Source organism: Myodes glareolus, chromosome 15, assembly GCF_982192425.1.
Source record: "Myodes glareolus chromosome 15, mMyoGla1.1, whole genome shotgun sequence".
Lineage (NCBI taxonomy): Eukaryota > Metazoa > Chordata > Mammalia > Rodentia > Cricetidae > Myodes > Myodes glareolus.
In genome coordinates this window covers 50,488,409-50,502,589 of record NC_142040.1, presented here as the reverse complement: position 1 = coordinate 50,502,589, position 14,181 = coordinate 50,488,409, and the positions used below count along the sequence as shown (strand labels likewise).

General features: G+C 40.0%; 1 protein-coding gene across 1 annotated transcript in view; it reads left to right on the top strand.

Moving 5' to 3' along the window:
* Positions 1-13,648, top strand: part of Wdr70 (WD repeat domain 70) — a 213,957-nt gene extending 200,309 nt beyond the window's left edge. The window contains exons 17-18 of the mRNA XM_048428883.3: positions 1,654-1,816; positions 13,465-13,648. Of these exons, the coding sequence (XP_048284840.3) occupies positions 1,654-1,816; positions 13,465-13,552 (251 nt within the window). The 3' untranslated portion in view covers positions 13,553-13,648. The remainder of the gene's footprint in view (positions 1-1,653; positions 1,817-13,464) is intronic.
* Positions 13,649-14,181: the final 533 nt, after the last annotated feature.

Below are 14,181 nucleotides of genomic sequence, written 5' to 3'. Positions count from 1 at the left end.
CCAGCATCACAGCGCAGAGACTGATAGAGCTTCTGTGCCGGACTGGAGAGGCCGTCTCGGGCTTCCTCCTCTCCTGCTTGAGCCTTAGGTGACCTCACTAGAACTCTGGGGCTCCTTACCAGTCAGTGTTGAAACTGCTGCTCTCAGTTTTGGCTTAATATACGACATTGGTCTCTTAGCCTGAGATCCAAGCTGGATTAGGTTTCACACAGGCAGAAAGTGACTGTGACTTATAGTCCAGCGTGATAAAATGGAGCTGCCCATTTCACTAGAAGGTAAATGAAAGACTGCCTGTAGCAGGAGACAGCATGGCGTGCTGTCTATTGTATGCAGATACTTTTACTAAAATTTTATTTTCTACTGTCACTTGTGTTTTTTGTTTGTCCTAGGCAACTGAGTCTGCAGCCTTTGACTTGTCCATTTATCTGAGTCTCAGCCCTAGACCTGCTATTTGAAATGTCCTTATTTCTATTTTGATTATTTTTAGAACTTCCTTGCTACCAATAAAAGTTTCTACATAATAGTCTAGATTATTTCAAGTCCTTCTAGTTAGACAATATTATCTCCTCTCTCTCTCTCTCCCTCTCCCTCTCCCTGTCTCCACCTCTTCTTCCTTTATCTTGCATACAGCCAGCTTTTATTCCATTCCTCTGATTTTCATGTTGCTGTTGGCCCAAACTCCCCCGTTTTCCCCCACTTTTCTGTGTCAGGGTTCTCTGCAGTGCACTGACTCGCCTTGGCAGTTTTGCACTTTATGCCTCTTTTATTGTGATCCTCAAACTTCCCTCTGCCTGCAGTTTTGTACGTAACTCATATGCTCATTGAAAGTAATACCTTAATATAATAATAATAATAATAATAATAAGGCTTTGTGGGCCTTCCCAAAATGACCCTTTGCTTTCAGAAGACCTTTTCAGCCACCGCAGACTGAAGTGTTGTCTCCTTCATCGAAAAGCTGTAATAGTTATTGGCCACACAAAGCCTCTGGCAGTTGGTCATTTTTTTTTTAAATTTTCTTCTTAATTTGTGAAGGTAATCTTCCAGTATTATTTGGTTATTCATGTGTTTATCTTTCTAAAAATCAGATCGGAAATGAACTTTCTAAATGTCAGCCCATTTTGTTTATCAGGCACCATGCTGTCTGGAGAGACCCAGCAGGATGTAGCTCTTTGCCCTTGAGCTTGCTGTCTGCCTAGGCAGTCACAGCAGACAAGGAAGAAGAGTCAGTATATTCACATAGCTTGTTTTCTCTCAGAACTCAGAGTGGAGTGTCTATGACACAACATACACCGGCTGTGGAAAGCCCTAAGATACATTTCTTTAAACTAAAGTAGCAACTGATGAATAGTGGTTATTTTAGTATTGAATTTCAATAAATTCACACTAGAGAAATTTTTAATGCAATCTTTAAGAGATTGTTTTTTCCTTTCTTTTTTAAAAATCAGTATCATTTGCAAATTGAGCAACCAAAACCTTTTTTAAATGTCTCTTCCTGTTTTTGATAGTTAAAGGATGATGGTTCCTTACTTTTTGAAAGCTGAAAGGATGATGTAGGTACCATTGAGATCTGAGCTCAGTACGCAGCATACACAGCTGTAATAATGTGTCATCGGTTCATTCTGTTTCTAATCTCGGGTTTTTCTTTTGAAACAGGTCGTGGTGGCCGCGTTGGAACCCATGGGGGCACCCTGTCATCCTACATTGTGAAAAACATTGCTTTGGACAAGACCGACGACAGTAATCCCCGAGAAGCCATTTTGCGTCATGCCAAAGCAGCAGAAGATAACCCATATTGGGTTTCGCCGGCGTATTCCAAGTAAGGAAGTAGCTGTGTAAAGCAGAAAGTGGGGCCTGGTGAGATGACTTAGTGAAGGTGAAGGTGCTTGTCTGTGCCTGGTGACCTCAGTTCAATCCCTGGAACCCATGGAAAGGTGCAAAGGAAAACTGACTCTACAGAGTTTTCTTCTGAACTTTGTATGCACACCATGACATGCGCGCTCTCTCTCTCGATAATGATACTAATAATACTATTTACTGGCAGTATAGTAGAGTATGTCCTTAGTGTGTCCAAAGCCATAGATTTAAGCCCAAACACCAAAAAAGTAAATAAAAATGAAATAGAGAAAATACTGTGTCTAATGAATTGGGAAGAGCATGACAATAGTACTTGGAAATGTTAACTTTCTCTTCTCTGTGTCATATTTGAGCACAAAGGATGGGCCAAGAGATGTGGATATGATAGCAATGCCTGTGATCCCAACATCTAGGCAGCAATAGCTGAAGGGGTGAGCTGGAGACTACCCTGAGCTGTGAGAGACCGTCTCAACAATGGGACCAGGGATTCAGAATTCTGATGCCTAGACATTTGCTTATATCATACGACTCTAAAGTGGTAAAACTTAGGCTCACAGCAGTTTGTTATCAGCGTTAAAGCCAGGAATAAGCCTTATATGTTCCTTTGACCTAACACTTTAGAAAGTGACACTGTTATCTCAGTGGAGGGGAGCTAAAAGCAAGCAAAGAAGAGTGACTTGCCTGTCTTATGAAGGATTGGGGAGTGGCTCCTGTTTTGTTAATAAATCTTGAGTTTATAAGCTGTAGGACTGTATCACTCTTGATATCATTTCCATTTATTCCACTTTTGATATCCCTTATAAAAACCATATCATTTTGTTATCTATCAGAAGATAATGGATTTAAAATTTTGACATCCCCAAAGGAATTCCCTTTAAATAAATTGTTTTAATTTAAAGACTCTCTCAGGCTCCTCCCTCTCTGTCTCTCCCTCCGCCCCCCATCACAAGGTTAACATTGGAGCAGTACTATGGCTAAGCTGCATACATTTCTTGGTCTTTATCAGGTTTTCCTCTCATGTCCTTTCTTTATCCCAGAAGCCTATGCTGTGTTCCATTGTTTTTCTCTCTCAATAGTTTTTACTTTTCATGATCCTGGTGTCTTTAATGAATAGTGGTCATTGATTCTGTCAGTTTTCAATTTGGGTTTGTGTAGTATTTCTTATGATTGTAATGAAAGTGGGCATATTGGGTAAAAATATAAGAATGAAGTTAAAGCCATCTCTGTGTCCTATCGAGGGTTTCACGATGCCAGTGTGCCTTACTTTAGTCACCAGATGTAAGTGTCCCCTTATGAAGTTCTTATCTCTGTTTCAGATCAACACATTTCTTGGGGTGGTCTGTTCTTCCTCATACTTCCTGCTTGGGTTTTGTCCACAGTAGTTTTGCCTATTTCAATCATTCCTGTGGTGTTGTCTCACAGTGGACTTCTTTCTTTCTTGTTTTCCGTATGTATTGTTGCAGTCTCCTAAAGAAATTCATTCCTTCTCCTATGTTTTTGTCTTCAGAGTTTTTATTTAATATTAGTAGGAACTCTAAAATGCTTATTTCATTCTCTGAGGCTATTGTCATGTGGTTTGTTGTTCGTCTTGTCCCAGCTTTGGCCAGTAGAAGGTTCTTCGGAGGACTTAGTTATTGGTTGAAGTACTCTTTCAACAGTGCACCCTGCACCCATACTCTTTAGAGTTCTTCCCCACTTTCTGATGCTCCAGGTTCAGCACACATTTGTAAGTTAATCATCATCGACAATGAGGTAAATCTCTGCATCATGTGTTGACTCTTCTATTTGTAATGAAGTAGTTAGTTGTCTGTTATTGCTATAAGAAACCTTGTTTAGAAAAAGCCACCGATTGAGGAAAGAAAAGAAAGCAGAGATACAGTCTACAGTATGCTGAACACAATGAACATTGTTTTGATGGCCAACTATTCCAAATGTGTGTGTTTATACACGAAAGTAAATCATTGAAATGTCTCCAAAATGCCGATGTCATACCTCTTGTTAACTATTGTTAGATGTTAGTAAAAATCTACCATATTAATGTAATCCTTGGGAAGATGTCAAAGGTCTAACTCATCACTGAAGAAAATAAAGTTTTAGAAGTCTTACTTTTGGGGCCTGCTGAAAAGCAGCTCATTGCTGCAACCTGGAGCAGAAACTTGGCCCTAGAAATCCTCTGTTACAGTTCTAATGTCTGATAACTATTTTTGCTAAAGGGTCAACTTCAATTCATTGTGTAATTTTTGTTTGAGTTTTTAATCAGTACATTGATTTTAGGTGGGGAGTCCATGAGTAGTACTAACTGGGAGACTGCAGGTCCTCATTCTCCTGTTGAGATACTAATGCTACGATGTTTATGCTCCTAAAAAGATCTCATGCATAAATTATGAGCTCTCACATACTATCACACACTGCTCATTCCACTGGTATCTGTATAGATCCTTACATGATTTAAAAGCACAGATAGGGATAGGCAGGGGGCCAGCAGGTAAAGCACTTGTTGCCAAGCCTGACAGCTCGTCAGTCTGTGGGACCCAGATGGTGGAAGGAGAGAACTGACTCCCAAATGCTGTCATCTAATAGCTACATGTGTGTTATGACAGGCATGCATGAGTGCACATAAACATACACACATGATAAACAAATGTAAAAATATATAAACACAGGCATATAGCATGTTTAACACATTGTTTTTTATTTAGAGATTGGACTAGGTCTCTACCCATTGTATATCCAACCCATTTTTTTTTTACTTTATGTTTATTTTCCATGTATTACATAGTTATGTTCTAGTTTTCTAAAACAATGCCCTCTTAAATGGAAGTTATGTTGTTTTCACCCTAACTCTCATAAATAATACTGAAGTTAGTACCTTTGGGATCTGTGTTTGCCTACTATATAAAAAGTCTAGGAATAGAGTTGCTATGGATTTCAAATATGTTTGGATTATACCAGTTTTTCCTCCAAAGGAACTTTTAGTTAGCCTCTCCAATATATCAGTGCCTTATCTCATCAACAGTTATTCCTACTCTATCTTTTTGTGCTGTTGTAAGTAGAATTTTCTACTGGATTTATAATTCCTTTCTATATGAAAATGCTTGCATATAGAGTGCTATTTGTGTATCTTGGTGTCCAGCTACTCATTGTGTTTTAATTATTCTAAATAATTTTTGTATAAATTTCTGGGCTCTCTGCATATAAAACTAATTTTCCAATTTTTATACCTACTGTTTTTTCTTCTTACCTGATTGCCTTGATTATTTCCAAAACAATACTAAATTGTGTCTGTGACTTTGAGCATCCATTTCTCCCTTTGAACTTTTAACAGGAGTCTAGTACAATATGTGAATTTTCCCATTTTGTATGTGAAGAAAGTCAGCCAGCAATTTCATATTGTTTAATCTCATGTTATTTCCCCATAAAATATAAAATATACATACAAGAATTTAAGGACAGCTTTTGAGAGTAGATTTTCTTCTTCTACTCTGGATTCTAGGAATGGGACTGAGGTTGTCAGGCTAGTGCTTCTACCCATCCCACTGGCCCCGTAAATCATTTTTAAATTCCCTTTTCTCTATTGAAATGATCACATGATTTTCCTACTTGGATCTACATGTAACAGATTTTGATAGAACCATCCTATAGTTTGTTATCTAGTTGTTGGGCTGGCTTCTTTTAAAAAAAGACAAGAAAAGAAAGAAAGAAAGAAAGAAAGAAAGAAAGAAAGAAAGAAAGAAAGAAAGGAAGAAAGAAAGAAAGAGTAACTTTTTAAAACTTAGCTATTTTGTAAATACAGACTTATCTTATAAAACTTGTCAAGTGTGGTGCCTCTGTAGAGGGCAAGGTGGAGAGTAATGTCTTTACCCACCACCCCCAGTCTTTCCCACTGTCTCCTGTCTAAGTCTGTCTAGCGTTTATGACTGTTCCCAGGAGCCTTCATAATTAATATATTTCTCAGACAGTTGTCCATTTGGATTTTCAAGTTTATTTAAATGGAATTAATTGAAGCTCATTGTGCTCGCTCATGACTGTGCTACGTAAAGACTGTTTTTTCATTGTAAGTGGTTTATATTTAGTTGAACAAATGTACTAGATGGGGAGGAAGTGCACTGCCATGCTGCCCTTTACTTGAATGTGCTTCTGGAAGACTTGAAGCTGGTGCTACCCTCGGTATCTTGAACCCGAGCGCTGCGTTTGTATGACCACACGGCTTTCTTTCTGCTGGGTTTTCTCCCCACTCTTTCCTTCCCTCCATGTTTGGTGCCTTACGTTTGTTGCCAGCTAACTAAGCCAAAGGTGTTGCCTGTGCGTGGCATGTACTGTTAGCTGGGCTCACAGAGCTGTTTCTTCTATGTTCACTTGCTACAGTATACTGTTTACTGCCAAGTGGCAAAGTGTTTGAAGGAAGCTAATATTTAAAAGGATCTTTTTGTAAAGGTCACTGTAACTGAGAATGTGTGTCTGGTTGTTTTTCTTTGCCGCAATCGACTTCTGTCAGTGATGAAGTGAAGGTGTATTTGCTATATCTCGCTTTAACACAGAAAAGCACAGCTAGACATTTCTCCTGCTGCACACAGCATATACGCACTATCTTCTCCAGCTGCCAGTGAAGTCTGAACACTTTACATGTATCACTTGAGGACTAAGCTCGAGTCCTGACACTAGCAATGTAATAGCCATGAGAGTTTTCAAACACAGCAGGATTACAGAGGACTCTTGTTCAGCTGCACATGGACAGATTCAGTTACAGTTTCTTGTTCAAAGATGCTGCTGCGGGGAGGGGAAGAGAGCTGGCTGGGGAAGGGGCAGGATGTAGATCCAGAATGCTATTAGCTTACACATCAGACAGGGATAGATGTGTGGGAGCTCGGAGCCTGGCCAGCAGCCTGCCAGGATGACAGCTCTGTCAGCCATGGCTGCCCATCTTGCCAGATGAACTACCATTATTGCTGTTTCAGTCAATTTAACTTCACTGTGCATATTTTTTGAAGTCTACAAGGTGTGTGGCTTTGTGTGTTGTGTGTGTACTAAAATATGATTCCCACCTATAAAGGATCCATTTAAAGTCATATCGAGTTCATAAGCCATATTTAAAGCAGTCATTGTGAGCAAGGAAAAGTTTATATGTGATTTGTGTTAGGAAGAAATGTAAACCCACAAAGAGAAAAGTATCTTTTCTTTCTCCCCCTGAGTTATATTTACGTGCTGATTGTTACAGCCCACCATGTTCCTGTATAGAGGACAGTATTTCTTAGGCTGGTTTTATGAACTGCCTGCCTCGTAGGCAGTCGGGGAAGGGTTTAGGGAAGAGGACTCAAGTGTGAATTTCCTGGTCCATTCCAGATGAACAGGCTCTGTGGGATTCCAGCTGAAACTACATTTTAAGAAGTGCCAGAAATGATGGTTTTGCACATGAATGCTTGAAAATAATACAAAAGTAATTACTCAGAATCATAAATATTCCTCCTTAGGAACGTTCACACACACTGGACAACCTCAGTTGTGAAAGACTCACGCCAAGTCCTTTCCAGAGAGAAAGAATTCTCCCCAGGATTTGAAAACATCACATGTTGCAATGTTGTATTTAATGTACAAATTCTTTTAATCAATACATTAATCCATATAACTTAGAAAAAGATACCAATTGTATGAAGTAAGAGCCCCTATTATCTAATGTAGGTTATGTAACATTAATGATACTTTTACTGTACAATGCTGTGACAGATTTGTTAAAAGCTCAGTATGTTTTATCATATAATCCTCATAACCCATTAAGTTAAGCAGTATTATTGTCCCTGCTTTCTGCATGAGGATACAGAAATGTATAACTTGACTGATGCCTCCAGGTATCAGGTGGCAGGGCTGGGGTTGGGTGTAGATGGTCTGCCTTCATCATAGGCTTAGGGTTTCTCAGTAGCGAGGATTGTTTCTCCTCATGGTGCAGCTAATAGTAGCCGCTGGGATGTTGAGATGATGTTTGTGTGAGCCAGCATGGCTTAGCAGAGGGAACCCTAGACCGAGCATTAGAAGTCCCGAATGTACTTCCAGCTCTACTGCTGCCTGTTAAGTGCAGCACTTGTCTTACTAAGGCTGTTCCCCTTATCTGCAGGAGTAGGTAGGGCTCCATCCGTGCCCACTTGGGCTTGTACTTAGAAACACATAAATGAGAATTTAGAGGGGCATTCATGAGACCTGGCCTGTCTCTGATTTTTTTCCTTTAAGTTTTCATTGTTCTTGCTTTTTTACCCACTTGATAATAAGGTGCTAATAATGCTGATTTTACAGGGCTCTTCTGTTTGTTTCCCCCCTTTCATTTTTTATTATGTGAGATTTATTTCTAATCTCATAGTGTCTGGACTCTCAAGCATAAAATACTGCACTCTATGAGTCCAAGAAGTGTTTATTTTTCAAAATGTTATGTCTTCATTTCCTGAAGAAAATAGAAAATTCTTTATCTAGAAACATCTTATTGCCTCTGATCTTCTTACATATCCCAGTGTTTAAAAAAAAAACAACTGTTGATTAGCTCATCACAGACAGAAGGGGCCATTTCAAGCCGAATCTTTTGGTCAAGCCTTTTATTTAATCTTAATAATTCCGCAATTGTGACGACTGGGTCAGAGTTCAGCCAGGCTGTATTCATCCTAACAGGGCTAACAAGTGTGTCAGATGTCGAGTCATGGCTAGAATTGGCTTTGGCTTTGAGGTTTTCCTTTATAATAAACAATAGGCCCAAAGCCAAAAAAGCTTGTGGCTTATACTCGCATTCTCAGGATGAAATATTTTGAGTGATTTCCCCTCATATTCCTTCTCGTACCCAGGAGCTTGCTCTCTGCTTCTTGTGCGAATCATATCAGAAGCACACCCGTAACTAAAGAGAGCATGACCTGTTGACTTTCCATTACAGCTACAAGCACTGTAATGACACCACCCTGCTGTGAGTGTTAGAAAAGGGGTTGCAGAGACTCAGGTTAGAGCTTAGTCAGGAGAGAAAAGATACCTGGAGGCTCTCATACAAACCTGAGTGCACCCTAAATTGCCCTTTAGAAGACTGCGGTGTGGGAACCTTTGCTCATCACTGGCTGCTTGAGAGGGAAACACTGCACTTCCATGAGTTCCTGTCATCCAGTTGAAGTGCACACTTGCTACCACTCACGCCATACAGATAATCTGAAGAACTTCTTTTAAAGTGTCGGAGGGAGTATGGAATAAGGGTAACACGGAAGCAGGCAGGAGGACCATGTGGGGAGAGAGAGACCAAAAGAGGACAGGATCAGGGAGGGAGATGGATAAGATAGAATGGCATAGACATATGCGAACACGTCAGTGAAACCCATAGCTTTGTATCCTAACTCAGCTCTTACAAAGAACTTCAGCCAACTAAGGAATGCTGAGAACAGGAGAAAGAGTCTGCCCAGAGAAGAGCATTTGGTTATCCAAAACCAAATGATCAGCCCTGAAAATATACAAGTAACATTATACAGCCTGAACAGGTTATATATAGAATATATAAGCATATACATTTATGCATATAACAGAAACTAATGAAAAAAGAGACCATAAATTTCAGAGAACCAGGAAAGGTATATGGAAGGGTTTGAAGACAAGAAAGGGAAAAGGGAAGTATTGTAATTATAATCTCAAAAATAATAATAAAAATTTAGATTAATTTTTTAAAAATCAAGAAAAATTAGCACCAGGTGTCACCAGATTATAACTTGTAGACTTGATGGACATTTGCATGAGCTTTTGTATTAGCTCATGAAATCCTATTTACTCTTGCAAATGCAGAATAGACTGGAAATGTGACAGAGCAAGACAAAAATCTCTCCTTCGATTAGTTTATTTAGTGGTTGGCAGCAGTAATTATACTGAAATTTAGCTGTCCTTGGTAATCTAATGAACTGTTACCAAATTTAATCAGATTAAAAACTCTTACCCAAATGAGTTAATCAACCCCGAAGGTGCAAGTTTCAAATCAGCCTTCTGTACATTCAAGTTTTTGACTAACACATGAAAGTAGTTAATGATAGCCAATAAAAGAATGGGCCTGGGTAAAGCTGATTTCAATAGTGTAGACACTAACCAGCTTCTCCTTTGAAATTTATGGTGTCCTCATGAGCCTGCCGACACCAAGGATTCCTATGTTCTCTGCATTTCTTTTACACTGGAAGGTTCTTGGTTAGGACCAGGGAGATGAATCTGTCACGAGGCTCCAAGTCCAAGGATCTGGCTATTAATAGTTAGAAAGTAAGGGGATGGAAAGATGGCTCAGAGGCTAAGAGCCCTGATTTCTCTTCCAGAGGACCCAGGTTCAATTCTCAGCACTCAAGTGGTGGCTCACAGCAATTATAGTCCCAGTTTCTGGGGTTACAGTGTCCTCTCCTGGCCTCTGCAAACGCAAGGCACATAATGCAGATACATGTATAGGTGAAACACCCATGCACATAGAATAAAAATAATTCTTTAAAAAAACAAATAGAAAATAAGGAACGGTGGACATGCTTTCTTGAAGAGGTAGAATGTCTTTCTTGCGCTTTGTATGTATGTAGCTCTGATTTGCTGCTATGTTGTCATTGTCCATTTGGTTTGGCTTGTCCCACTGTTTCTCACAGAACTACCCAATGGAGACTGTGCTGAGATCAGTGTACCTATTCCATTTCCATACGCAGCTCTGAAAGGAATTCACACCAAACAGACTCAAAGGGTGTGCTGTTGCTGTTGTTTCCTGCTGGCTCCGAACACAGGGGTTTCTAGACCAGCTCTAAACTGTTTTCAAATGCATTAATACTTTGTCCGTTTGCATGTGTCACATCACTTTCCTTGGCCCTGTTGATTTATTTTTATAGTGTTTTTGTGTGCCAAGGGCAAATTAGGCTATTCCCCAGAGAAGAAATCTGCTCGGTCTATTCTTAACTTTGTTTGAGATTGCCCAATCATCTCTGTTCTTCATTGTCCTGGTCAATGGTGACTAAAGAGAGTCTGTTTAAAATGCCCCAAGATCGACCTGAGTTGAGCTGCTAAGATCATTCTCATGTGTGGAGCTACACTCTTTCTCAAAACAATAACTTGTGCAAATGAATTCAAAGGCGAGGGTGGCTCTGAAGAAAGCTGCGAGGTTGAAGGCCACGATTGTTCTGTGCTTCTACAAAGCACATTCATTAGGTCACAGGTGTTCTGTGAGCCGGTTCAAGAATCTCTTTAAAAGAACCTTGTCTTTATTTAGCAAACAGCAAAGAGCTCTTACTAATGTTTCTAGACTTTCCTTTTTGAATGTTGTTTTGGACGGGAGAGGGGAGGGGGCAAAATGGATTGTTTCTGTGAACTGCACCTCCCATTTTCCACAGCTTCCCTATTTTTCCCTTTCAGGAGTAAAGGCTATCTCTTTTTCTTTTTAAAATATTTATTTTATGTACATTGGTGTTTTGCCCACATGCTTGTGTGAGGGCATCAGATCCCTGGAACTGAAGTTACAGATAGTTGTGAACTGCTATATGGGTCCTCTGGAAGAACACCTAGTGCTGTTAACCACTGAGCCATCTCTCCAGCCCTTAAAGGCTATTTCATAAAGAATGGACCTGAGAGTAAAACTCCAAACTTTGTGCCTTATCATTTTCAGTAAGTTCATACAGCTTCTGCAGGTGAGAACTATCTCCTCGTAGTTGGAGCCAGTTATACCTTTATGTTAAGGAGATACATTCTTCACCTTGTTGCAGAGGCCTGCTGTTCTCATTGCTCTCCACACCCTCACTGCATGCCCTGTGAGTGTATGTGTGAGTGTATTTGTGTGAATGTATGTGTCTCTGTGTGTGAGTGTATTTGTGTGTCTGTAAGTGTATATTAAATATGTGCATTGTGCATTTGGAGGCTAGAAGATACCAGGTATACTCTTCTTTTACTCCCTGCCTTGCTACTTGAGTCAGGCTATCACACTGAACCTGGAATTTGACTGACAGCCAGCCATCCTCATCCATCCTCCAGTACCTCCCCTGTCCCCAATGTCTGACTTGCCAGGATTATAGGACTGTGTAACCATGTCCAACTTGTGCATGTCTGTTGAGGATTTGAACTCAGATCCTCACATTTTCATAGCAAGCAGTTTTACATGTGAAGCCATCTTCTTAGCATCCAGGGCCAAGGTTCATGTTGAGTTATGTATCCTCTCATTCCTTGGTTCTGAACCTTATCATTGTTTTGATTGTGTTCACTAATGAACTTTATTGAGGCATAGTTTATATACAGTAAGGTATCAAATGCAACCATCTCAAGTTTTGACAAACACATACACCTATGTAACTAGTACTTCAATCTCTGTCCCACAAGAACATGATCTCCTGCCTTTACAGCATTACTCTGTCCACCTGATGTTAAACAGATAAGTCACCAACCTGCTGTAAGTACTTTTGGAAGTAGGTGGACTATGTCAAAGTAAACCCTTCAACCAGACAGCTCTAGGTGTCTTTCCTGGGGCCTGCCACATCCATTTCATTTATAATAATCTCTCTCCAGAAGCATCCCTGCTGCACCTTATCACCTAAGTCTCATCACAGTTGATGTTGGTGAGCTGGTGTCTTGTGAATATTGCCAGATAGCATTAGAAGTTAAGTATTTATTTCAAAGAACTTTTAAAACTTGCACATGTGTTCCTCTGTAGAATTGTCCAGTGGTCAGCATCTTTGCTAGAAGGTAACATAGAGCAAACACCAATTGTTTGGCTGCAGCACATTTGAAAACCCATGGTCCTGCTTTCTAGTAACTGGGGCCTATGAAAGTCTGCAGCTGCCTTTTGAACTGGTAAGAGCTGTGAGCTGTGTGTAGATGCCGTAACTGTATCTTGCCATGACAAGAGTTTAACAACTGGAGTGGGTATGGAGAAGCTTTGGTAGTTGTACAGATCGCAGCAGTTTGAACTAAGGGACAGTACATTGTAACCTTCTGATATTTTCTTGGGATTTTCTTCTTTGGAATGGTGATGGGAATGTCATTGAGCCAGGAACACTTGCAAAGCACAGATCCTCTCACGAAGATTGCCTGGTGACTTGTGTGCTGTCTAGCAGAGATAATGTATGGCGGTGTCACCAGTGTGTGCAATGACGCATCCTCAATGCTTGGCATTTCCACTTATTGATCTGGAAAGGGGAATCAATTGGTGCTCATTTGTTTTACTTTGAAGTTTTCTACTGGTGCTAGTCACTGTATGTTTGTTATTATTTTAAACTTACCAGATAAGAAAACTGTTATTTCTTATGTAGGGTCTTGTGTGGGGCCATGTAGCTTATTCTTTCAAATAGTCACACTTTGGCTCAGTTGCCTATAGAGTGTGGTTGTGATACATGAGGGTCCACTAGATTCAGTTCATTTTTGTTTTATTTAAGGGAAGGCCAGCATACAGTGTCTGCCACACAGGGAAAACCTTGAAAAGAATATTTGGCTCTTCTCCTGAACATAATTAAATTTTCACTATGCTTTTCTTTGCCAGAAGTTTAATGATTTATATTTAATAATTGAAATGCAGTCAGTTCCCCAGGCTTACTCCTGCTTGATGAAAGAGTCAACGCCTAATCCAGGAAACACCAGCTCACAGTTTCCTCCTCTTTTTAACTTTTGTTTTAGAACTCAGCCCAAAACCATGTTTGCCCAAGTGGAATCCGATGATGAAGACTCAAAGAATGAACCAGAATGGAAAAAACGTAAGATTTGACTGTCGTTTAAGAGCTGTTCACACGGAGGACAAGGACAGGTTGCAGTATTCCCCACCCCAATACTTATGAAATAAAAACATGCATTTTTACAAACAGATTTTGTCCTTTCTGTTATTGAATTATTCAAAGATTGATAGATGTTCACGCTGCTTGTGTTTATGTTTCCTTAACTATAATTATTAGACTATGCTACATGTAAACAGACTCAACTGATTCCTGAGTATTTTAGATGTTTTGAGGCTTTAGCAATTACTGCTCTTGTGCAGATTCCTATAGCCTTCAAGAGGAATACGTACAGCGAGCTGTTTATCTATCTTGAGCTAATCTAGGAACATAATGTGGAAATAGGGAGTCAAACAGCTTAATATTTCTGCACAGTGTCACAACCACTGTTTACACGACTGTAAATAATTAGATGAGTTCAAACCAAAGCGTGGCTGTGCGAGGAAAGAGCATGTATCTGATTATGTTCCCCTGAAGCCTGTGGGGCTTAGGGCTAGGAGAGCGTGCTTTGAAGTCAGACTACTGTAGGCCTTCACTTTCTGAGTCTCCCTTCTGGCCTCAGGGTGGTAATACTTACCCCTGGGTTTGTCAAGAGGGTTAAATGAAATGCCTAGATAGAGCATTT